The 24,270-nt window shown below is 46.0% G+C and overlaps 1 protein-coding gene across 1 annotated transcript; it reads right to left on the reverse strand.

Moving 5' to 3' along the window:
* Positions 1 to 2,454: 2,454 nt before the first annotated feature.
* LOC120468780 (fetuin-B) lies at positions 2,455 to 23,384 on the reverse strand. Its single transcript, XM_039657365.2, has 8 exons — positions 23,334 to 23,384; positions 22,822 to 23,042; positions 22,534 to 22,644; positions 15,250 to 15,337; positions 14,069 to 14,235; positions 5,054 to 5,155; positions 4,759 to 4,845; positions 2,455 to 3,027 (listed from the first exon to the last, which is right to left on the reverse strand). The coding sequence occupies exons 2-8, from the start codon at positions 23,014 to 23,016 to the stop codon at positions 2,614 to 2,616; spliced, it is 1,164 nt and encodes a 387-aa protein (XP_039513299.2). The 5' UTR covers positions 23,017 to 23,042; positions 23,334 to 23,384; the 3' UTR covers positions 2,455 to 2,613.
* Between the last annotated feature and the right edge of the window lie 886 nt (positions 23,385 to 24,270).

Genomic DNA, 24,270 nt, shown 5'->3' on the forward strand with positions numbered 1-24,270 from the left:
CATCCATTAGAGACAGCATAGCCTCCTTCAACACGTTTCTCTCACCGAACAGCATCCGAAATGAACGGTGCATGGTGATGCATTTTTCGCCGATCAATAAATGTCCATGTTGACCTCTCTGCAACAGATCGTCTCCGTGCAGTGTCTATGCTCCACAGCGCTCGAGCCCACAGTCACTTTCCCCCAAACGATCCTGTACTGCAAGTGAAGCCTGAAACTGATCGTCCTCCATGTGGTGGTAGTCAGACACTACCGGCCTGTCCCTCACGGGCTCAAATGCGTAATCCATGCCGTTAAAAGTGCTCATTTTCGTCTGTGTATACAGGACCTACAGCTGTTGTCTATGGCGCTCCGCGGGTCCTACCATGCCAGTGACGTCATCGGAACTGCCAGCGCAAACAAGCGCAATTTTGCGTTGCTTAAAAAAGCTATATTAATATATATTTTAAAAAAAATGTTTAGTGTAATTTACTTTTAATTGTCATAAACAACACGTTTTCAACGTCGAAATTTTTCAGTTCAGTTCATCTTTAAGTCTTACCAGTTTAAACATTCACGCGATCTTGTAACTATTCGGTAGACTCGCGCACTGTCTGAGAGATGTTTTTTTTCTGCACACATACAAGCCGCCTCTCAAGCTCGTGGGTAACAACAGTTATTTTCGTGGATTATATTGCTTTAACAGTGAAAACCATGCGAAAATTATGTCAATGGGCTTTATGCACAGCCGCACTACTTCCTGAACTTCAGCTAGCTCCTTGTTTCCTGTCTGCCATTATTGGCCAAATTGATTAATTCAGGTGTGTTTGATTATTGTTGCCGTGACTACTGAGGTCAGGCACACCTGAATTAATCAATTTGGACAGGAAACAAGGAGCTGGCTTAAGTTCAGGAAGTAGTGCAGCTGTGCATAAAGCCCATTTCGGTCTTGGTGACTGGTGTGTATCCTCTAAACACAGTTGGTTATGTTAGTGGTTACAGGATCTGTGCACGAGTTCTTACAGTGACATCAGCCATGGTCTGTCATTAATTTAGGTTGTCAAAACAGCAAAACATAGCTTTTATTTTAAGGAATCAGGAATAATATCCTTTGTATTTAATTTAGTTCTCAGGACTAAAACACTACCCAGAGTTATTTTACATTTGATTACTTTATTCAGTAGGCTATCTGTAGCACTGAATACTGGTGTCAGACCTGAGAAAAACTTTTCTCTTTATAGGTATCTTTATTCTATTTTTATTTTATATCAGGAATATTGCTGGACATATGATTGAGTTTTTCAGGTGTTATATAAACCTTTGTCAACCATTTAAACTGTAATAATTCAATCTGTGTGTTTAATGTGTTTTTGTGCCTACTTCAGTCCATTCAAATTCCACTATTTCTTCTTGTCTTGAATGTCTCTCCTCCATGCGTTTAATTTGTCTACAGCAGACTCTTTAGAGTTTGACATTATTAAATTATAATAATTTTGACAAATGGCCCTTTTCACCTCTTTATCCAATTATTTCCTCTATTAATGACAGTTTGGGAATGTAGGCTACATAATATCTGTAGACCTGGAAGACACAAAACTTTTCAGCAGAAAAATCCGAAAACACATTAAATAACAGTACAGCCCATTGAAGAGATGCAAGTTTATCCCTCACAGCCTCGCTTTCATTCACATTAAAAATCAAAGATGGCGCTGCCGTGAATAAGGCGTATAGACTGAATAACTTTAGGTTTACATAGTTTACTGACACCTATTGGTTATTTACTGGTACTACTGCCTTAACAATGACACTCCCATTTGATAAGATGAGGATAATTTAATAGTATTTGATATAGCCGTGTAATGACGTATAAATATTGAATATCAAAAAATAGTCTGATAGACTGTTTAATACAACACGTGACTTATTTTGGCATGTAAACAACCAATTTGTAACCAAAGACTAGGCTATGTAAAAGTTACTTTTATTTGTAACTTTCGTAAATTTCAGATGTCAATTATCAAATAACATAGATAAAGGGGGGGCCAAAAAATGCAGTCTGCCTAGTGTAGTCCATTTATTTAATCCGGCTCTGCTCTTGAGGTGTCGTGGGCTAGTTGATGAAACTTTGAGGATGGAAGGTTTTGAAGACCCTTGAGATGTCCCCTACTCGGCTCAATCCAGACGGTAGTTGTGCTGGTCCACTAGGGAGACCACACTTTGCAGCCGTCGTATGTGCTGACCGTGCCAAGTACACTGCAGCCATTAACGCCGGACAGAAGGAGAGTCACATTCATCATATGGAAAGAAGTGTAAATCAATGTATGGAGAAGCATAGTTTACTGCAAAGCATCTTAGTTTGTGCTTATCTTGTTATTTTATTGAAACCACACTAAACAATTTGACCTCTACCAAAGTTTAGACCAAGGAGAAAACCCTGCAGTGAAGAACATGCTTTAAATGGACTTAGCCTCGATGTATAGAAAACATTTTTATTGTTTTGCTTTGTTGTGCACAAGAAACTCATACAATTGTTTCACTTGTTTCACATAAAAAAATTATTGCAGCCAAACTGGTTTAAGCTTAATTTCATGTTAATTGTGATTAATCGTGCTGCCCTATGAAGAAAGAAGTCTCTCACACGGTGGTGTAGCGAGAGACGCCTGGACAAGAGCGGAACGGAGACGGGACGCTGGGAAAGACGCTCAGGAACACGGGCGAGTGAGGAGGTGTGGTGCTCGTGGGGATCTGCCTCCTCTGCCGGCGAGCCGCGTAACGGAAGTTCATTGGAGGTTTGACGGCACGAACAGAACCACTGAGTTCCTCAGAGGACTCGGAAGACTCGGTGGACTCACTGGACGAGGCGGACAGCGCGGCGTCTGGTGCTGGTCCTGCAGGGATGGCTTGATACACTGGCTCCACTAACCGAGGCGTTTCAGCTCCAACATCTTGGAATGTGGGCTCAGAGATATGAGGGATATTGTGGGTTGTTTGGGTTTGGGAAAGTGTGGTGGACTTTTCCTCTTGCTGTGTGGGAGTGACAACATGCACCTGTGGGTCACAGGCAACAACACGGGAAATACTTAATATATTACACTTATCATTCTGCAGTTTCCTTCAGAAATTAATGCAGTGAGATAAAATGACCAAAACTGTACCAAACTGTACTGTACCAAAAAATAATGGCAAGAGATTGATTTTCTGTATAGCATGTGAGTTGCCCTTGCTGACTACATGCAGCACAAGCAGTGTAGTCTGATTACCAAACAAATGACTCTTATCATTAAATCACACTTGACTTTCTTCAGTCGAAAAGAAATCAAGGTTTTTAATGAAAACGTTCCAGGATTTTTCTCCATATAATGGACTTCAGTGGGAACCAGACGGTTCAAGGTCCAAAAGAAACTTTCAGTACAAACTGAAAACTTGTTCAAAGGCCTTTAAACGAGTCCAGACGATAAATAAGGGTCTTATCAAGCGAAACGATCGTTTTTTGTTTTTTTTTTAAAAATAACAAAGTTTAAGTTTTATAAGATCAAAAGCTCGCCTTGCTCTGTTCTGTGGTGCACGTTCGTGACTCTCCTGTTCGAACTCGTTCAAAAAAATGAACAAATCTTTTTCCGAATCAATTCGTTTGTTTCTTTCGCCGAATGAACCAAATGACTTGGAAAAAGATTTGTTCATTTTGATGAACGAGTTCGAACAGGAGTGCATCACAGAACAGAGCAAGGTGAGCGTTTGAGCTTATAAAACTTAAACTTTGTTATTTATTTATAAAACGAGCGATCGTTTCGCTTGATAAGACCCTTATTCATCGTCTGGAATCGTTTAAAGCCCTTTGAACAAGTTTGCAGTTTGTACTTAAAGTTTCTTTTGGAACTTGAACCGTCTGGTTCCCACTGAAGTCCATTATATGGAGAAAAATCCTGGAATGTTTTCATCAAAAACCTTAATTTCTTTTCGACTGAAGAAAGAAAGGTCATGCACATCTTGGATGACATGGGGGTGAGTAAATTATCAGCAAAAGTTTTTTTCAAAAGTGAACTACTCCTTTAAGTATTGTTCAAGTATATATTTAAGTATACACTATGTAGTAAGTATACTAATGTCAATATGTACTAGTAGTAAATTTGTCAGTGTACTGTTTTAATACCGCTTGGGACTAAATTGGCACTTGTAGCATACAAAAGTATATGTTTAAGCAATAAGTGTAACAGTAGTAAACTTTAAGAGCACAACTAATTCATAATTACGTTTCTCATTTGTACTGCAAGTGAACTTAAGCAAAAGGTCTCCGTTTTTAAACGAAAACGCAGTATTGTGGACAGGGCCTAAGTCAAGTATACTTACTGTAAATGCAATATGAAGTATATTCTGAGAAGTACATAAAAAGTAGACTGAAAGTATACTTTCTTATTTTTAGTTTACAAGAAGTATACTAATAGCACACCTGAATAAACTTCTTTTTCGTAAGGGAAGATAGGAAAACAATTGGGTTGGTGCAACAGAATTGTTATTTAAGAGCAAAGGATGAGCATTTGGTGTGTAACTGATGCTTTATCTGCATTTGATGTTCCTGTGCAGCCACAGTCTATTTTTGTCTTTCCGCTTTTCTAGACAAAATAAAGCAAGAAGGCAGTAAGTGCAATGGGAACTTCATATCAACTCCACTGGGTTTGGCTCTGTTTCCTTCTGTTACGTTGAGGTGTTGATTTCCCTCAGTCATCTAGCTTTTAGAGCTGGAAAGTAAAAAGCCTGACAAATGGATATTTGGTACCCTACCTGTGGGTGAAATATTTCACAGGACACCTTCACATCTTGCTGGCCATGGGCAGGGCCTAGAACCTCCCCGACACAGAACCCAACAGGCTGAAATGAAAAACACACAGACACAATAACCACGCTATAATGGCAGAGAGAAAGCAGACTGTTTAAAAAGATATGGAACACTTCATCAAATAAAACTTTTTATGGTGTGAGAAAAATAACAGAAAATCTGAATAGTGGTGGATATTAGGTCCATCAGATGGGATCTAGCTCAAGAACATGGAGGTAAAGGACGCTGACAGGAACTCACCGCTGTACCATCATGTCCCGGCCCACACTGGACCTCTGGGAACGCAGCGGGAGAGCACTCCTGAACGGTGTACTCCACAAAAATAGCGGAAACAGGCGAGCTCTGAGGAATATGAAATTAAAAGATTCATTCAATCTGGCCAGAGAATTCTGTCACCACATACAGACTGCATTTTTATTAAATAACTTGGATTTCAGGTGGCTTCAGAAGACTGCAACACACAAGTGGTCTAAAGTAATTTATGGTGCTTTTCTGTCCTTTTTCATTCACAACTGTCAGTACCCATTCACAATTATTACATTTCCTGGACGAACTAAGCCTTTAAGGATAGAAATGTGGATTTAAGAGTTCACTAACAAATGATCAGAGTAAATAGTGTGCGTATTTGGCGTGCTGTCTGAGGAGAGGGCTCCGGACTCTGTTTTGGCCCGAACCCAGAAAACTCCAACCAGATCTCTAGTTACTGTAGGAAAGTAAGCAGGTGAGTGTGAGGAGACTGGGTGGTGGAGGATGCTGAAAACTGTTTCAGGAACATAGGTGAGTCGACTGCATGAGTGAGTGAGTGAGGCTGAATCCCAATTCTCTGTCTTACCCCTTACCCCTTCCCCTTCGTCTTACCCCTAGCCCTTGTCCCTCGAAACCGAGTGGTAAGCGCTAGTGCAAACATACCCCTATGAAATGAGACACCACTCGGTTACATCATCTTGCATTGTCCTTAACTGTGTCACCCGGGGCAACTAGTGTTGATCACAAACTTCTCGAAACTTTCAAGATGCTGTCAAAATGTCCGGGATTGGGCTTTGGCTTTCCGTCTTCACTATTCATTATGTTTACATGCACAAGGTGTTGTTTCAATCGGACTGAATTCTTTAATTTAAATCGGTGAATCTGATGTTGATCTAATATTCCCATGTTTTCGTCTCAGTCGGCATCCATTTGAAGCTGAATGAATATCTGAGAAGCTGATCACGTATGTGTCAGTGTCAAATAATGTACACATAATGAAAGGCGACTGTAGAAAGCAAAAGCTGAATCCCAGACATTTTGGGTGATCTTGAAATGTGGGACTGATTGTGCAAATCAGCAATATAACGTAAACATAGCCTAGCGTAGCAAAGTAGCGATTTTTAAAAATAAACAACATAGTTGCAAATATATATGTACATAATTCTGTAGAGCACAAAACAAGACGGTCATATTTTTTATCAATAATTTAAGCGAAAAAACTTGTGCATTTCTTACCCCTTGGTTTCAAGTAAGCTCGTGAAAATTCTTGGTCTTAAGGGGTATATACCCCTTCACCTTACCCCTACCCCTAGGTCAAAATGAGAATTGGGATAGCCCTTCCTCTCACGTGAACGTGCAAAACTAAGGGGAAGGGGTAAGGGGAAGGGGGAAGACAGAGAATTGGGATTCAGCCTGAGTGTGTCTCTTTGTGTGTGATTGCGTGTGTTTCACACAGGGTGTTGTGATGCATCTAGTGCAGTGGTGTAGAAGGAGAGGAAGTGGCATGCTTGTTTATTACTTGCTTGTCATCCTCTTGCTTACAGCTTACTGCCGCTGACTAGACCCTAGAGGTGAACATGGAAGCAACTATTGTGTAAGTCTCCCCATGCCAGTTTAAACCAGGGGGGTCGTCCTGGATTTTGTCCTTGCCATTGTATTACATCCCCCTACAACAAAGTAGTGTTGTTGGAGCAGGCGCATCTCTCTCATCACCTACAGTAAATCATTTCTATGCGCAAGTATCATCGATTATTTTGTGGTGTGTCTTCAAGATCTTCTGGTAAACAAGTCCCCTGGCGATGCCGTGCTTGGCAACGGGGGCAGGACTGAATTATCTGGGAGCCTCTAGCTCAGACTCTGCACAGTGGCGGCATAGGGTACATAGTCGTCAGCAGCTGGAATGAGTGGCAGCTGCTCCCGGCAGACCCCTGTGCGACTGAGCAGTCTCGCACTGCTCACCCCAATTGGGGAAGGATCTAGAAAAGGTGATCTAAACATTGCCCACGCAGACCTAGCCTGGATAGGATGCCGTACCTATCGGGCCATTCCGTCTCAGCAGTCGAAAAATGCAGAATAAATATATTTCGTTACATATAGCAACATGGAGTATTAGAACTCTCCTGGATTCAAACTATGGCACTAATCGACCAAGTCAAAGGACATCATTGGTCGCAGCTGAGCTTAAAGGGTCACTTCACCCATTTGCATTAAGCTTTGTATGTTTAGAAACCCAGTCATATTTTTGAATGGTCATGGTTTATTCCCTTATTTTCCCCTGAGATGGGAGAAATAAGGATTTAAGTGTTCTCTTTCATAGGTTCACTCAACGCTGCGGATAGCGCAGTGGGATATTCTCTGAATATGCCGATTGTCTGAAGCCCAATAGAATCACGCCAATTCATTGGCTGATGGCGCTCGCGCAATCTGGCCCCGCCCCGACGCAATTACGTCGCATAATCATATACACGCGTGCGCCATCTTCCCCTCAGATTTCTCTGCCTTCACGAAGCGATCACATCGTCCTTCGTCTCGTTTTTTCTAAAGCCTATATAACGGATTATTCGGATTCTTGCACTTCAGCGACTGCACAAGTGGAACTCTGTTCTCCTTCCAGTGAAGCTGCAATGGAGTATCGACGTTGCTCTCCGCCATGTGCTCGCTTCATCGCAAGCGACGACCCTCACAGTAAGTGCATCAGGTGTTTGGGTTTCTCACATGCGCGCGAGGCCGTTTTGGGTTTTTCTAAATGTAAATTTTGCGATAATTTACTTCTAAAAACTCTCCGCTCTCGGCTTGCGGTTTTTGAGAAGGATTCTAAATTCGTTTCCCCCCGTCGCGCTCCCGAGGCTTCTCGAGGATCCGTGGCCTGGGGTTCGGATGTTGAGCTCGAGGATGTGGAGTTTGAGCATACGGGCCCCGCTCTTTCTCTCCCTCCATCTCCCGAGCTCGCTCACTCGCCGGTCGAGTTCGTTAATGATTATTTGTGCCCCAGCCCGGGAGCACGCGATTCTGTTTCTTTCGGGCTGGAGGACGTCATCTTTACCGCGGCTTCCGACTCAGAGGATTTTGGGCCCGCTCTCGTCGATGACGTTATCCCGCCTAGCGGCCAGGAAACGCGGCCTACCGCGGCCTACTCTGAGCTCGTGGATGTGCTTTCGTGCGCCACGGAGAAACTCTCGAAGCACTGGCCTGACGAGCCCCGCGAATCGCAGTCCTCCAAGCTCGACGAGAGGTTTTTCATTGGCCCTAATTCTAGGCCCCAACGGAGAAAATTGCCGTTTTTCAACGATCTGCATCGGGAGATTTCCAGATCCTGGAAGCAGCCTTTCTCTTCGCGTCTCACTAATGCGTCAGCTACTGATTTCACCAACCTCGTGGGTTCTGTGGAACAGGGCTACTCTGCCATTCCGGCGATCGAGGATACTTTGGCCAGCCATCTTGCTCCATCGTCGGCGCCATCTTGGAGGGCACGTCCTCTCCTTCCATCGAAGGCATGTAGAACCTCTTCCTCTCTCATCGGGAAATCCTACATAGCGGCTGGTCAGGCAGGCATGACCCTTCACACTATGGCCATCCTTCAGGCCTACCAGGCCGATATCCTTAAAGAGATGGATGAGGGTAGTGGTGTCACTCCTGAGGCTGTGAAGGAGCTGCGTAAGGCCACGGATTTGGCCTTGAGGGCCACCAAACATACCGCACGTGCGGTGGGCCGCTCTATGGCTGGCGCGGTTGCTGCGGAACGCCACTTATGGCTCAACCTCACTGAAATTCGCGATAGAGATAAGGTTTTCCTCCTCGACGCCCCTATCTCTCAGTCAGGTCTGTTTGGGGAGGCGGTCAATACAGTGGTCGAGAAATTCCGTTCCTCCAAGTCTCAATCCGCCGCTTTTAAGCAGTTCATGCCCAGGAGAGTTAGGGAATCCCCCGCTCCCTCCCCTGCCCGAAGACCTAGAGAACGTTTTTCTCAGGGAGCGGAGTCCTCTTTCAGGAGGAGTGACCCAGCGCGTCCCCCACCTCCCGCGGTTTGGGGAGCCAGCGGTCGCCCGTTCCCCCGTCAGCGACCTCATAAACGTGTGCAGCTGAAGCGATCCGACAAGCCGCCCGCTCCAGCTGCCTCGTCCCGCTTCTGACCCTTTGGTCGGGAAAAGGAGAGCTCCTCCACAGGCACGAGGTTGGGACAGACCGCGCAAGCGTTTCTGTCCACCTCCAACCAGCTCTCCTTTTCTTACCCTGTCTCCTTCGCCACCCTGGGTGTTTCGAAGAGCAGGCCATATTTCACCGCTTTTACGCAGCCCGGTGCGAGAGGAAGGAGACACCCTGGGTTTTCTCCCCTCTCCCCCGACACTCTCTTTGACTGCCGGTCACGTCCTCAGAAACGCTCTTCCGTTTTCTCTGGAGCAGGCAGGCCCGGTCACCCAGACCTCATCATTAGCACCTCTCATCGCGTGTCAGGACGCCAAGGGCTCTCCTGCACGGCCAACCTTGCAACTCCACGACCTTCAGCACGACACCCTCACTCAGGTATGTCATATGCATTGCAACACCCCTCTTCCTCTTTCACATTTCTTTCCAGAATGGGAGCGGTTACTAGGGGTATCGCCGTGGATTCTTCGCACAGTTCGGTTCGGCTACACTCTCCAGTTTTGCCGCTACCCCCCTCGGTTCAACAGGATTTTTCCTACTGTAGTCAACAGCGCCACTCAGGCTTCTGTGCTACAGCGGGAAATTTCTTCCCTCCTTCTCAAAGGGGCTATAGAGGAGGTTCCTGCGGAGGAAACTGAACAAGGCTTCTACAGCCGTTATTTCCTGGTTCCGAAGAAAGGCGGCGGCTTGCGTCCCATTCTAGACCTCCGCAGACTAAATTTCGCCCTCTTCAGGGGGAAATTCAAGATGTTGACGTTGAAAGCCATCATCTCTCAGATTCGACCAGGAGATTGGTTCGTGACAATAGACCTCAAGGATGCCTATTTTCACATCCAGGTCGTGCGGCGTCACAGAAAGTTCCTCAGGTTCGCCTTTGGAGGGAGGGCATTCCAGTACAAGGTCCTCCCCTTTGGCCTTGCCCTGGCACCGAGAACGTTCAAGAAATGCGTGGATGCAGCACTGGCCCCCTTGCGGCTCCAGGGCATCCGCATTCTCAATTATCTGGACGACTGGCTCATTCTAGCCCAGTCCAGGGAGTTGGTTACCCACCACAGGGACACTGTTCTCCACCATATTCAGTCTCTCGCCTAAGGTTGAACGTGGAGAAGAGTGTTCTTACTCCAGCTCAGCACACAGTCTTCCTGGGTGTGCACATGGATTCCGTTCGTATGCAGGCCCGTTTGGCTCCTGCACGGATTTGCAGTTTGATGACATGTTTGGCCCGTTTTTCGCTTGGCCATCATGTCTCTGTGGGCACTTGCCGCAGGCTTCTGGGCTTAATGGCCGCAGCCTCCCCTGTGCTACCCCTGGGTTTGCTCCACATGAGACCCTTCCTGTGGTGGATGAAGCTCTCAGGCATCCGGCCCACTGGGTCAGCCTTTCGCCTGTTGAGGGTGTCGGGCAGTTGCTCTCGCGCCCTGTCGATTTGGCGGGACCTTCTCTTTTTTCAGAAAGGGGTCAGCATGGGAACGTTATTCCATCGCCAGATGCTTACGACGGATGCCTCTCTAACCGGTTGGGGAGCAGTTTTCGAGGGCAGGCCAGCATGTGGGGTCTGGACGGGCGAGACCCTCGCTTGGCACATAAACTGCTTGGAACTGAGAGCCGTCTTCCTGGCTTGCGTCATTTCCTCCCTTTTCTAAAGGGTCACCATGTCATTGTCAGGACGGACAACATGGCGGTAGTTTCCCATGTAAACCGGCAAGGAGGTTCTCGATCTCGCACCCTGGACAGGCATGCCATCCTGCGGAGGAAACCGAACAAGGCTTCTACAGCCGTTATTTCCTGGTTCCGAAGAAAGGCGGCGGCTTGCGTCCCATTCTAGACCTCAGATCGTTCTCATCTTCTATTATGGTCTCAGAGCAGGTTCCTTTCTCTGAGAGCGGTCCATGTCCCAGGGGTTCTGAACCTCGCAGCGGATTTTCTATCGAGGCAGAAACTCCAGTCGGGGGATTGGATGTTGAACCGTCAGACAGTTTCCCTGATCTGGGAGGTGTTCGGGAAAGCGGAGGTGGACCTCTTTGCCTCGCAGGAGTCATCCCAATGCCCGCTCTGGTTCTCCCTGAATCCTCCAGCTCCGTTAGGGATAGATGTATTCGCCCACCCTTGGCCAATGCAGAAACTCTACGCCTTCCCGCCCATCAAACTGATCCAGGCGGTCCTGGCCAGAGTGAGGGAGAGCGGAGTCCGCCTCCTTCTAGTAGCCCCATTCTGGCCGTCTCAGCCATGGTTTTCGGAGTTAATTCCTCTGCTGGAATCGCCTCCCTGGAAGATTCCAATCAGAGAGGATCTGCTTTCCCAACTTCAGGGCAGGATTTGGCATCCTCGCCCGGACATGTGGAAGCTGTACGTTTGGCCGATCAGGGGTCGTCGACATTAGGCTTGGATCTCCCGACTGACGTTCAGGAGACCATCGCTAGTGCTAGAGCTCTTTCTACAAGGAGACTGTATTCTTCCAAATGGAAGGTTTTCGCGTCTTGGTGCTTGGCACGTGATAGGAACCCAGTTAACTGCCCTGTCGCTTCAGTGTTGGAGTTCCTGCAAGAGAGGTTTTCCTCCGGGGCGGCGGCTACCACCCTCAGGGTCTATGTTGCAGCCATTGCGGCACATAGAGTCAGACGAGATTCCTTTGGGTAAACTGAGGTTAGTTTCGGCCTTCATGCGTGGGGTTAGGCGCCTGAAACCAGTTCGCTCCCCTAGAGTTCCCTCTTGGGATCTTTCTGTCGTCTTGGAGGGTTTAAAGGAGGCCCCCTTTGAACCCTTAGAGTCAGCTCCAGATCGGATTCTGACTCTTAAGGTGTCACTTTTGTTGGCTTTGTCTTCTTTAAAGCGGGTAGGGGACTTGCAGGCTCTTTCTGTTAGCGAGTCATGCTTAGACTTTGCTCCTGGGTTAGTCAAAGTTTCCTTGAGACCTAGGCCAGGCTATGTTCCTAAGGTTCTCTCCACAGCGTTCCGCTCTCAGGTTGTTAGCCTTAACGCTTTCCACCCTCCGCCTTTTTCCTCTGAGGAGGATAGGAAGCTTAATCTGCTCTGCCCAGTTCGGTCTTTGAAGTTTTATGTAGACCGCTCCAGCTGTTGGAGGAAATCTAACCAGCTTCTGGTTTGTTTTGGTGCTGGCCGCCGTGGGCTTGCTGCATCGAAACAGAGGATTTTTTTTTCTCATTGGGTCACAGAGGCGATATCGATTGCCTACCAGGCGCGTGGTTTGCCTTCGCCTCTTGGCATTAGAGCGCATTCCACCAGGAGTGTGGCATCCTCTCAAGCTCTTTTCAGGGGAGCTCTCTTAGAGGACATTTGTGTTGCGGCCGGATGGTCCTCTCCGCACACTTTTGTAGATTCTACAATTTGGATCTTGACATGACCCCGGGTTCCCAGATTCTTTCTGTTTGAACCGTTTGTAGTCATTATCTTTCGATACCAGTCATTACAGCACTCTTTGCTTGGCGAGTTTGGTATCCCGTTCCCACTGCGCTATCCACAGCATTGAGTGAACCTATGAAAGAGAACGTCTCTGGTTACTTGCGTAACCTATGTTCTCTGAATAGGGAACGAGACGCTGCGTTAGCGGCCAAGCTCCTCGCGCTGCTGACAGTCTTCTTTTCGGCAGAGAAATCTGAGGGGAAGATGGCGCACGCGCGTAATCAGACGAGCACACGGACGTTTGCGTTGTGATAGTTTCGCCAGGTATCATGCAGAAATTCACCAAACAGAAATAAATACAAACAAGGAGTAATTCACTAATAATTTTCCAGTGTGACATGAATGGGGTTTGTTGTTGTGGGAAGAAGGAGGCAGGAACCGGCGAACATTTAAACATTTTTATAATAAAATGAACAAATACAAAACAAAAGTATAAGCCAGCAGCCCCTCATTGACGACTGCTGTAATGTTACACACAACAGAAAAAAAAAATATCATAAAATCAGGCCTGTTTCTCTCTTGATCTGCCGTCGTCGCTCCCCATTTTATGCTTTCACTCCTCCGTGAGAGACGCGAGAAAGGCGCGCGCCTCACAGGTGTTTTTCATTATCACTCACGCCACTTACTGACTCTCACTCTCATGCCAGAGTGGACATTCAGGCACTGGGGGGCTCGAGACTCGACTCGGACTTGAACTCAGGTAATGGTGACTCGTCTTGGACTCGACTCGGACTCTTCTTTGGTGACTCGGACTTGGACTCGGACTCAAATACTGGGACTCGAGACTTGACTCGGACTCAACAGTTGGTGACTCGACTACAACACTGCATCAAAGAACCCAAAAGTTATAGGAGAAGTCATCATCGGACGACGATGGACTACCCAGAAGAAGAAGAAGAAGTGTGTGTGTGTGTGTGTGTGTGTAGGCCTATAAGCCTCGACTCATGCTGATTGGCATGTTGATTACTGATTTTTGACGGCTGGTTGGAATGACTTGATGATTGGATAAATAATTTGATTAGATAATTAGATCATTTGGAGGACATTCATACAGGTTTGGAACAATTGGAACAAAACTCAATTTACATTGACTGTAATACTAATGCTGTCCTATAGAGGGGGCCACAGATAAGAAAATCTTTTTTTAAATGTGCTTACTGTTCTACTTTATAGTATCTGTTTGAGAATGAACAGAAATAACTGAAAATAAGCTGTTATGCCGGAGCAATAGTGTGTGGGCAGCACTCGGATAGGTGCCACTGCTGTGCACGAGGCAACACAGGTGTAAATAGCTCGAGGTTCAGGTTACTCCAACATTACGTTTGTCCACAAACTTTAGAATTTAGTTGCAAGGCATTCCTTGATTAGTCAACGTTAACTTGACTCCAAGCACCTAAAAGGCGACTTTAAAAGTCTAAAAACTGCAAAATCTACAAATTTTGTCACCTGATGAGAGGCTCTGGTGATGGTGTTCACAGTCAGGCTAACAGGAAGAGTGCTTTGTATGTTGTATTTAAGGAGGGATGTCCTAGCTGTGGTGATGGCTTCATGACTGTCGACCGGCAGCAGCACAGGACAGTCTGGACACGTCAGACGTAACTTCTCTGGAGGGTCTTGGGGAAAAAAGAGGGAGAGAGTGAGTAGGATAAAAGACAAATCTGGAATTGGAATTGCATTGCAGTTGTTAATTTCTCAAAAGAAAGAAATATAAACTTTTTCATCAATAATCGAAAAATAAAAAAAGTTTCAGTCATGGCCCTTGCTAATAAACAGAATTTGCACTTGCTATTGAGCTGTATCAATAAAAGTATTTTTTCAATGGCATCCCGAATCGTGTTGAAGGATTCACACTGTATATTTGTTCGGAGCATTTGATTGTTGATTGTTTTGCAATAGAGGCACCGTATAATGCAGAGTTTGCAAAGAAACTTTTGTTGATGAAGCAGCCGATATATATATGTATATATATATATATATATATATATATATATATATATATTAGGGCTGTCAAACGATTAATCGCGATTAATCGCATCCAAAATAAAAGTTTGTGTTTACATAATATATGTGGGTGCACTGTGTATAATTGTTTTATATATATAAATACACACACATGCTTGTATATATTTAAGAAATATTTTCATGTATATACTGTACAGTATATAGATTTATATATAATTGATAATATATATATATATATATTTTATATATAAATAATATTTTTTTTTCTTAAATATACATTCATGTGTGTGTGTATTTATATATACAAAATAATTATACACAGTGCACCCACATATATTATGTAAGCACAAACTTTTATTTTGGATACGATTAATCGCGATTAATCGTTTGACAGCCCTAATATATATACATTGTCTTCAAATTGAAGGACAACATTGGTAAGGAAGTTACATTTAGTAAATAAAATAAAAATTAAAATAAATGTATTTTTAAAATTCATTTGTTTGATTAATTGATGATATAATCAACAAATTAATACATTTTGAAAATAACCTTCAGTTTTACACAAGATAAAAAAAACATTTCTACTTATTAAGGTTGAGAGTTCCTGTATGCAGGGAACTCCTGTAAATGTGTGCAGTCAGAAACGGAGATAAATACTTGACCTGGAACAAGTGTGCAGTCATAGCTGTGGAGGTACGAGAAGCCTTCTGGAGTGTGGAGGACTGTGGTATTACAGTTTCCAGAGATTTGCTACAACACAAGGAACATATATTAATTGTACATCTACCAATCTAAACAAATCAGACACATTATCTTTTCAAGACATAGTAAAATCAGAGATTCTGCAAACCATCTGCACTGAGTTACTTGATAAATAACTTCAAGGTAGAAGTTGGATTAAAGGATACTCCACCCAAAAATGAAAAATCAGTCATCATTTACTCACCCTCAACTTGTTGCAAACCTGTATGAGTTTCTTTCTTCTGCTGAAAACAAAGGAATATATTTTGAAGGATGATTGGAACCAAACAGTTGTTTAGCACCATTTACTTCCATAGTAGAAACAACAACAAAATACTAAAGAAGCCAATGGTGCCAAAGTTCCAATCATTCTTCAAAATATCTTCCTTAGTGTTCAGCAGAAAGAAAGAAAAAACTCTTACAGGTCCGCAACAACTAAATGATGACAGAATATTCATTATTGGGTGGAGTATCCCTTTAAAGGGGTAGTCATATGATACTTTTTAATGTTTTCCTTTTCCTTAATGTATCTGTTCATGTATAAAATCTGCAAAGCTACAAGCGTATAGTCTGCTATAAAGGGAATTTATTCTATCTAACAAAAAGTACTGGTCCAGACCTGCCTAAAACACCTCAATCCAACCCTGCCTTCGCATGCTATCTGAATTATCATAAATGCGAGTTTCATGGACAGAAAGACTTTTTCCCAGTCAAGTTGTATTTACTATTGGGAAACTCAGAGTTTCAGAATTGGGAGTGCCACCTTAGTCATCAGTTTCTTACCACAACAGCTACATCACCTTGTCATGTTGTTCATGTAGTGTCACAGTGTCTAGATGTGTTCCCTTGTTTGTCCACTAGATGTCCTCCTTCCCCACTGTGTCATTCACTATCTGGAACTGCATTTCCCATCATCCTGTTCTGTCACTTTCTGATCATTGCACTCAGCTGTTCCCCGTAATCATTGTTCCCAGCTGTTCTGTGTTAGTCTTGTTAGACATGTGTATATAGTCCCTGTCTGTGTTAGTATGTGTACGGAGTCGTTGTATTTTGTGTCACACCACTTCATGTCTATGGTAATTTCTAGTTCCTGCTTGTTTGTTTCTTGTTTCGGACTGCTTTGATTATTGACCCTTGCCTGGCTGACTCGGATTTGGATTATACTTAATAAATACTGCTTTTGGATTTACCCCAGTTTCCTGTGTGTGGATCGTGACAGAACGACTCCGTCACACCCTAAATCCAGCGGTATGTTTTCAAACTTCTCTTCCCCAGCCACTGAGCGGGAGAGGAGAGATTATTTTCATGGAACCCGTCTAGTCATTTTTCGTGGGACCCGGGGAGGACGCAGAGGAGGAGGTGGTCGAGAAGAAGTTCAACACCACTCTCCACCCTGGCCCCCCTTCGACCCTGGGCCAGTAAGGGACAGCTCAGAGCCAACATCTCACCGTCACAGACGGAGAAGTGGGAGGAAATGCACATCTGCCCAGCGAGAGACTGTTCACGTCCCGTCTGCCCAGCGAGAGACTGTTCACGTCACATCTGCCCAGCGAGAGACTGTCCACGTCCCGTTGGCAAAGCGAGAGACTGTCCACGTCCCGTCGGCCCAGCGAGAGACTGTCCACGTCCAGTCGGCAAAGCGAGAGACTGTCCACGTCCCGTCGGCCCAGAGAGAGACTGCCCACGTCCCGTCTGCCCAGCGAGAGACTGTCCAGGTCTCGTCTGCTCAGCGAGAGACTGTTCACGTCCCGTCTGCCCGACGAAAGACTGATCAGGTCCCGTCTGTATCCCTGAGCAGGGACTATCTGGAGCGTCTGATTAAGACGTTGGAGAGACCTGTCCCTGAGCCGGTGCCTGTCCCTGAGCCGGTGCCTGTCCCTGAGCCAGTGCCTGTCCCTGAGCTGGTGCCTGTCCCTGAGCCGGTGCCTGTCCCTGAGCCGGTGCCTGTCCCTGAGCCGGTGCCTTTCCCTGAGCCGGAGCCTGTCCCTGAGCCGGAGCCTGTCCCTGAGCCGGAGCCTGTCCCTGAGCCGGTGCCTGTCCCTGAGCCGGTGCCTGTCCCTGAGCCGGTGCCTGACCCTGAGCGGGTGCCTGTCCCTTTCCCTGAGCTGGAGCTCATGTTGGTTCAGGGCCCAGCGTTTTTGTCTGTGTTTGTGTCTGTTTTAGTGTCAGTTCCTGAGCCGGCGCCTGTTCCCGAGCCGGAGGCAGAGCCAGCGCCTGAGCCGGTGCCTTTCCCTGAGCCGGTGCCTGTCCCTGAGCCGGTGCCTGTCCCTGAGCCGGTGCGAGAGACTGTCCCTGAGCCAGCACCTGTTCCCGAGCCGGAGGCAGAGCCAGCGCCGGTTCCCGAGCCGGAGGCAGAGCCAGCGCCGGTTCCTGAGCCGGAAGCAGAACCAATGCCTGTTCCTGAGCCGGAGACAAAGCCAGTGCATGTTCCTGCGCCGGAGGCAGAGCCAGTGCCTGTTCCTGAGCCGGTGTCTGTGCCCTGGCCGCCCGAAAGGTCTGCTCCGCCCTGGCCGCCCGAGGGGTCTGCACCGCCCTGGCCGCCCGAGGGGTCTGCACCGCCCTGGCCGCCCGAAAGGTCTGCTCCGCCCTGGCCACCCGAGGAGTCTTCATCGCCCTGGCCACCCGAGAGGTCTTCTCCGCCCTGGCCGCCCAAGGGCTCTTCGCCATCCTGGCCGCCCGAGGGGTCTTCACTGCCCTGGCCGCCCGAAGGTTCTTCACCGCCCTGGCCGCCCGAGGGGTCTTCACCGCCCTGGCCGCCCGAGGGGTCTTCACCGCCCTGGCCGCCCGAGGGGTCTGCACCGCCCTGGCCGCCTGATGGACTCTGTGTCTCGCCCTGGCCATTCGTTGGACTCGGTGTCTCGCCCTGGTCCCCGGTTAAGCCCTCACCCCTTGTTCCCGTCTCCCTTCATGGACCTGGCCCACCATCCCTCCCCCTGATCCTCCACCATTCCACCTCTCTCCTGAACTCTCGTGTCATGTTTTTTAATGTTGTCGTGGAGCGTCTGGTAGCCGCTCCGTAGAGGGGGGGTTATGTCACAGTGTCTAGATGTGTTCCCTTGTTTGTCCACTAGATGTCCTCCTTCCCCACTGTGTCATTCACTATCTGGAACTGCATTTCCCATCATCCTGTTCTGTCACTTTCTGATCATTGCACTCAGCTGTTCCCCGTAATCATTGTTCCCAGCTGTTCTGTGTTAGTCTTGTTAGACATGTGTATATAGTCCCTGTCTGTGTTAGTATGTGTACGGAGTCGTTGTATATTGTGTCACACCACTTCATGTCTATGTTAATTTCTAGTTCCTGCTTGTTTGTTTCTTGTTTTGGACTGCTTTGATTATTGACCCTTGCCTGGCTGACTCGGATTTGGATTATACTTAATAAATACTGCTTTTGGATTTACCCCAGTTTCCTGTGTGTGGATTGTGACATGTAGTGCATATAAGCCGAGCATGTTTATAAAGTACATAGCCAAAATTGGCAGTCACGTAAATTGTATTTCACAAAGTTAACTGCTTAAGTATTTGTTCTGTAGATTATTTTGTGACATGATTCTGGTAAACTGGTCAAAAATGTAAAGGGTTTTATAAGGGAAAAAAAACATGCAAAGAAATGTATCAATGATATATCAATATTTACAGTGTTGACCCTTCTTCTTCATAACCTTCACTCAGGCATGATTCTCGGCCAAATCCTGACTGATAGCGATCCATTCTTGCCTTATTACTGGTTGGAATTTGTGAGCTTCTGCTTGTTCTGTCACGATCACACACACAGGAGAGAGAGATCCAATTGCAGTTCATTTATTGGGATAATCCATACTCACAAACCAGTCCAGGCAAATTTTTAAAAAACCAAAAGCGCAATCCAAAAACTACCAAGAAACAGGCAAATACATGACACAGAAGTGTGAGGACATTAAACAAGGACCCCGTGACAAACACTGAAACAGACAGGGTATATATATACACAAACACTAACAAGGTGACAGGAAACAGCTGTGTGCAATGAACAATGAGTAACAGAACAGGATGATGGGAAATGTAATAAGTGTAGGACACCGTGCGGGAAGAGGACCTCTAGTGGTTACCCAGGGTAACACAAACCAGACACTATGACATAACCACACCTCTACGGAGTGGCTACCAGACACTCCAAGATGAAACAACAACATAAGAGTTCAGGAGGGAGGTGGAACAGAGGATAATCAGAGGGAGGGATGGTGGGCCAGGTCCATGCATGGGAACAGGGGAATGACGACTTAGCTGGTGGCCAGGGCGAAGCAGACAGTCCATCGGGCAGCCAGGGCAAAGCAGACAGTGCAGGTGGCCATGGAGGAGAAGACCCTTCGGGCGGCCGTGGCTCCGGCCTCAGGAGTGGGTGAGCAGCCCAGGCGGAACCGGCAGGGCAAGTCGCTCTAGGCAAGTCGAAACCCGGAGGGTGAACAGTCATGGCAGGGCCAGTAAGGTGAGCCTCTTAGGCGGGGCCAGGAGGGCGAGCAGTTCAGGTGAGGTCGGCAAGACAAGCCTCTAGGGTGGGACCAGGAGGGCAAGCAGCTCAGACGAGACCGGTAGGGCGAGCAGCTTGGGCAGGACTGGCAGAGCGGGTTGCTCAGGACCAGTGGACGTGACGTGAACCGTCTCTGGCTGGGCGGATGTGACGTGAACTGTCTCTGCTCTGGCTGGGCAGACGTGATGTGAACCGTCTCTGGCTGGGCAGACGTGATGTGGACCGTCTCTGGCTGGGCAGACGTGATGTGGACCATCTCTGGCTGGGCAGACGTGATGTGGACCGTCTCTGGCTGGGCAGACGTGATGTGAACCGTCTCTGGCTGGGCAGACGTGATGTGGACCGTCTCTGGCTGGGCAGATGTGATGTGGACCGTCTCTGGCTGGGCAGACATGATGTGGACCGTCTCTGGCTGGCCAGACGTGATGTGGACCGTCTCTGGCTGGGCAGACGTGATGTGGACCGTCTCTGGCTGGGCAGACGTGATGTGGACCGTCTCTGGCTGGGCAGACGTGATGTGAACCGTCTCTGGCTGGGTAGATGTGATGTGGACCGTCTCTGGCTGGGCAGACGTGATGTGGACCGTCTCTGGCTGGGAAGATGTGATGTGAACCGTCTCTGGCTGGGCAGATGTGATGTGGACCGTCTCTGGCTGGGAAGATGTGATGTGGACCGTCTCTGGCTGGGCAGACGTGATGTGGACCGTCTCTGGCTGGGCAGACGTGATGTGGACCGTCTCTGGCTGGGCAGATGTGATGTGAACCGTCTCTGGCTGGGCAGACGTGATGTGGACCGTCTCTGGCTGGGCAGACGTGACTTGAACCATCTCTGGCCTGGCAGACGTCACAAGAACCATCTCTGGCTGGGCCTGCTATTAACTGCCCGATTGGTTCAGTTCTCGATTTCCTACAAGACCGTTTCTCTTCCTCCACCTTGAAGGTGTATGTTGCGGCTATATCTGCCTTTAGATCTTTAGCTTCTCCTCTTGGGAGAGATCCTCTAATCACTCGTTTTCTCTGTGGAACAATGAGGCTGAGGCCTGCCTTGCAGTCCAGAGCACCGGCTTGGACCTGGCCATTGTACTTGAGGGTCTGGCTTTGGCTCCCTTCGAGCCTATCGAAGAGGTTTCAGAAAAGTTCCTCACTTTAAAGACTTTGTTTCTTCTCGCTATTTCTTTCATTAAGAGAATTGGAGATCTGCAAGCTCTGTCGGTTGCTCCTTCATGTTTGGAATTTGCACCTGGTTTGGTTAAAGCATTTTTATACCCTAGGCCAGGTTATATTCCTAAGGTCCCTACTAATGTCATGGGTCCTATTGTGCTGCAGGCCTTCTGTCCTCCACCTTTTAATACCCCAGATCAGGAAAGTCTCAATCTGTTATGTCCAGTTCGGGCATTGGATGCCAACATTCACAGAGCTGCCCTGCGGCGTAAGTCAGAGCAATTATTCGTCTGCTTTGGCTCAGCTAAGAAAGGTTGCCCGGCATCGAGACAAGTAATGAGCAAATGCATAGTTGAGGCTATCTCTATTGCTTATAATGCGATCGGACGTTCCTCACCTATGGACGTCCGCGCCCATTTGACTAGGAGTATGGCTGCCTCTAAGGCTTTGATTTCGGGTGTTTCCCTTCAGGACGTTTGTAATGCGGCAAGTTGGTACTCATTGCATACATTCGTCAGATTTTATGACCTAGACCTTTCCACTCCTGGGGCTAGGTTACTTGCTTCTTAGTGTGCGCTTGGACTTCACACAGAACGGGCATTTCTCAGCATAGCGTAGTGGGTGTGGGGTTCCCACCACGTTCTAAAGCAGCTCGAGGTTCCCTTGAAAGGGAACGTCTCAGGTTATGTATGTAACCCTGGTTCCCTGAGAGGGAACGAGAGCTGCGTTCGCCTGCCATACTTCCTGCATACCCTGATCGACTTGCTTCAGGCCTTTTCAGAAGCTGTCGCGGTCTGATTTCAAGGGTGCTTTAGTTTCCTGGTCTATGACGTCACATGACATCCTACTCTCTCATTGGACTAATTGTACAGAGGCTTCACGACGCAATTACGCAGAGCGTTCCCACCGCGTTCTAACGCAGCTCTCGTTCCCTCTCAGGGAACCAAGGTTACATACGTAACCCGAGACGTTTTTGGAACATTAAAAAATGTTAACCAATTCATAATTACTAAAAAAAACTAAACAATAAACTTTTAAATTAGCATCAGATGACCCCTTTAAGTCACTATATCACTATCCCTGAGAGCATTTCTGTAAAAAAAAAAAGTCAAGTCAAGTCACCTTTATTTATATAGCGCTTTTACAGATTGTATCAAAGCAGCTTCACAGTGATAACATGAAAATAATACAATACAGATCAATAATATTGTTGCATTTTAAATGAATATTAAAAAGCTGTTGATTTCACTGCCACCGTCATCTGTTTCAAAATGCAAAGTACAGGTTTTTACAGAGCAATAATAAAAATTAATCAAAGCCACAGATTTTAGCTTGAGATCCAAATTTGCATTTATATAATTGTGAAATTACAGTTTTGCATGCAGCAGAAGTTAAATCTGCTGGTTAATTCTAAACCCATGATCAATATTTGAGAAGGTAAACAACTCTTCCACTCTATCAACCATATATTCCATTCGAACTTTAAACATTCCTTGAGATGTACAGTAGCAGCAAATAATCAAGGAGCTGAAGACTTACAGTTTCCATGAAAGGTCTTATAGCACATTTTTTCCACGATTTGGGACTGAGGACATGGCACTTGGTCTCAAGGACATCTAAATCAAGATAATAGACCTTTCCAGCAAGACCCTACAGCAAGGGAAAGTGGACCTGTTAAATAAAAAGTATCTTGCAAAAAGGACAAATACATATGACTTTGAATCTGCAAAACAATTTGTCATTAATAATTAATTTAATCATACGAGTAGATACACAAATGCTGTGGTTACCTTTTCACTGTTAAAAATAACAGCACTTTTTACCAACCTGTTGATGTGCTTGGACGTTTGTGATTCTGTTAAGGGCAAATTTGTAACCTGTTTGTCTGTCCTCATTTATGTACGTGACGGCCAGTCGGGACAACTTCTCCACAATCTTGTCATCGCAGGGAACGTGAACTAAATTCGTCCCCAAGACACACAAAATGTTTGCGGCCAAAAAAATCCAAATCAGAGTAAACATCTTTAATTCGTTTTACAGAAAATGTCCTGCAGAAGGTAAGCAGTTTTAATTCAAATGCAGTCGGTTCATACCATGAGATGAATGTGACTTTGGAATCAGGTTTGATAAACATTAACAAGATGATCAATGTGTTTGACCTGACTGTGATGTAAACAGCATGTGTGCCATAGTCAATGCTAGGCTCAAATTATACCCCAACCCTATTCAAATTGATTCATAATATACACTTATGAAGTGTTAATAATGTATCACTGAGTGTTAATGAAAATACAAGCCGAATAATCAATCAATAACTAAAATACAAATAAACACTTTACCACAGGAATGCTCGGCTCTCAGTCTGCAGCAGAGTTTAGCTTCAACCCAGCAAGCAGCACAAATACTTCAATGTTGTTGATGTGAACAGAAAGAGCTTGATTGGTTGGTTTAGGTGTGTTTGTTTAGAGATGGATTAAACTTTTTGTCTGTTTTCTCATTTAGTCATCATTCTACCACACGATGGCGCTGGAATCGCAATGACGCCAGCAAAAGCTTATGAACAGATGCTGTAGCTGTGGAACTGTAGATGCTCACATACACTGGATCCAATGTTGCGCAGCATTATCTAATTCATGACAGAAAGCAGGCTGTGGTTAAATATCGCCACATCATTGATGGCATCTGGTAACCTTGGCACTTTCATATTTATTATGATTATCATATCCATGCACCATTTAGCATAACATACACGTTTTTTTTTTAGTTTAACATTAAAGGGAGACTGAGGAAACTTCAGAGATTAAAATAAAACATTGTGTTGTCTTTTATTAATAGTTAATAAATTAATCTAAATCTAATGAAGCTCCCATGAACAACTGTGGTGAAACAAGTCCCCCTGTGGTGAAAATCAAACTTTTAATGTTGCTTTAATGTCTATACGTGCATGGTATTTTTATATGCTTTCAGAAAAACCATTTGCAAATGCATATGTCGCCACCAAAGACTGTTTCAAACCGTGTTTTTGAGACTTTCTTTGGTCTCGCCACCAAAGAAAGTCTCAAAAACACGGTTTGAAATCGCAGGTGTTTCTGACGTCACAAAATACCGTGTATTAGGCCTACGTGATAAAATTAAAGGTAATTTATTCTGGCATGTTATTTTCTGCAACTATATCGATTATATGTTTTGTGCAAAAGAGATTGAGCATATATTTCACTATAAAGCGCCGGTATTTTTCACACACAATATGTTTTCACCCTTAACGGTTTAAATTCG

The sequence above is a fragment of the Pimephales promelas genome, chromosome 2 (genome assembly GCF_988280905.1).
Source record: "Pimephales promelas chromosome 2, fPimPro1.hap1.1, whole genome shotgun sequence".
Classification (NCBI taxonomy): Eukaryota; Metazoa; Chordata; class Actinopteri; order Cypriniformes; family Leuciscidae; genus Pimephales; species Pimephales promelas.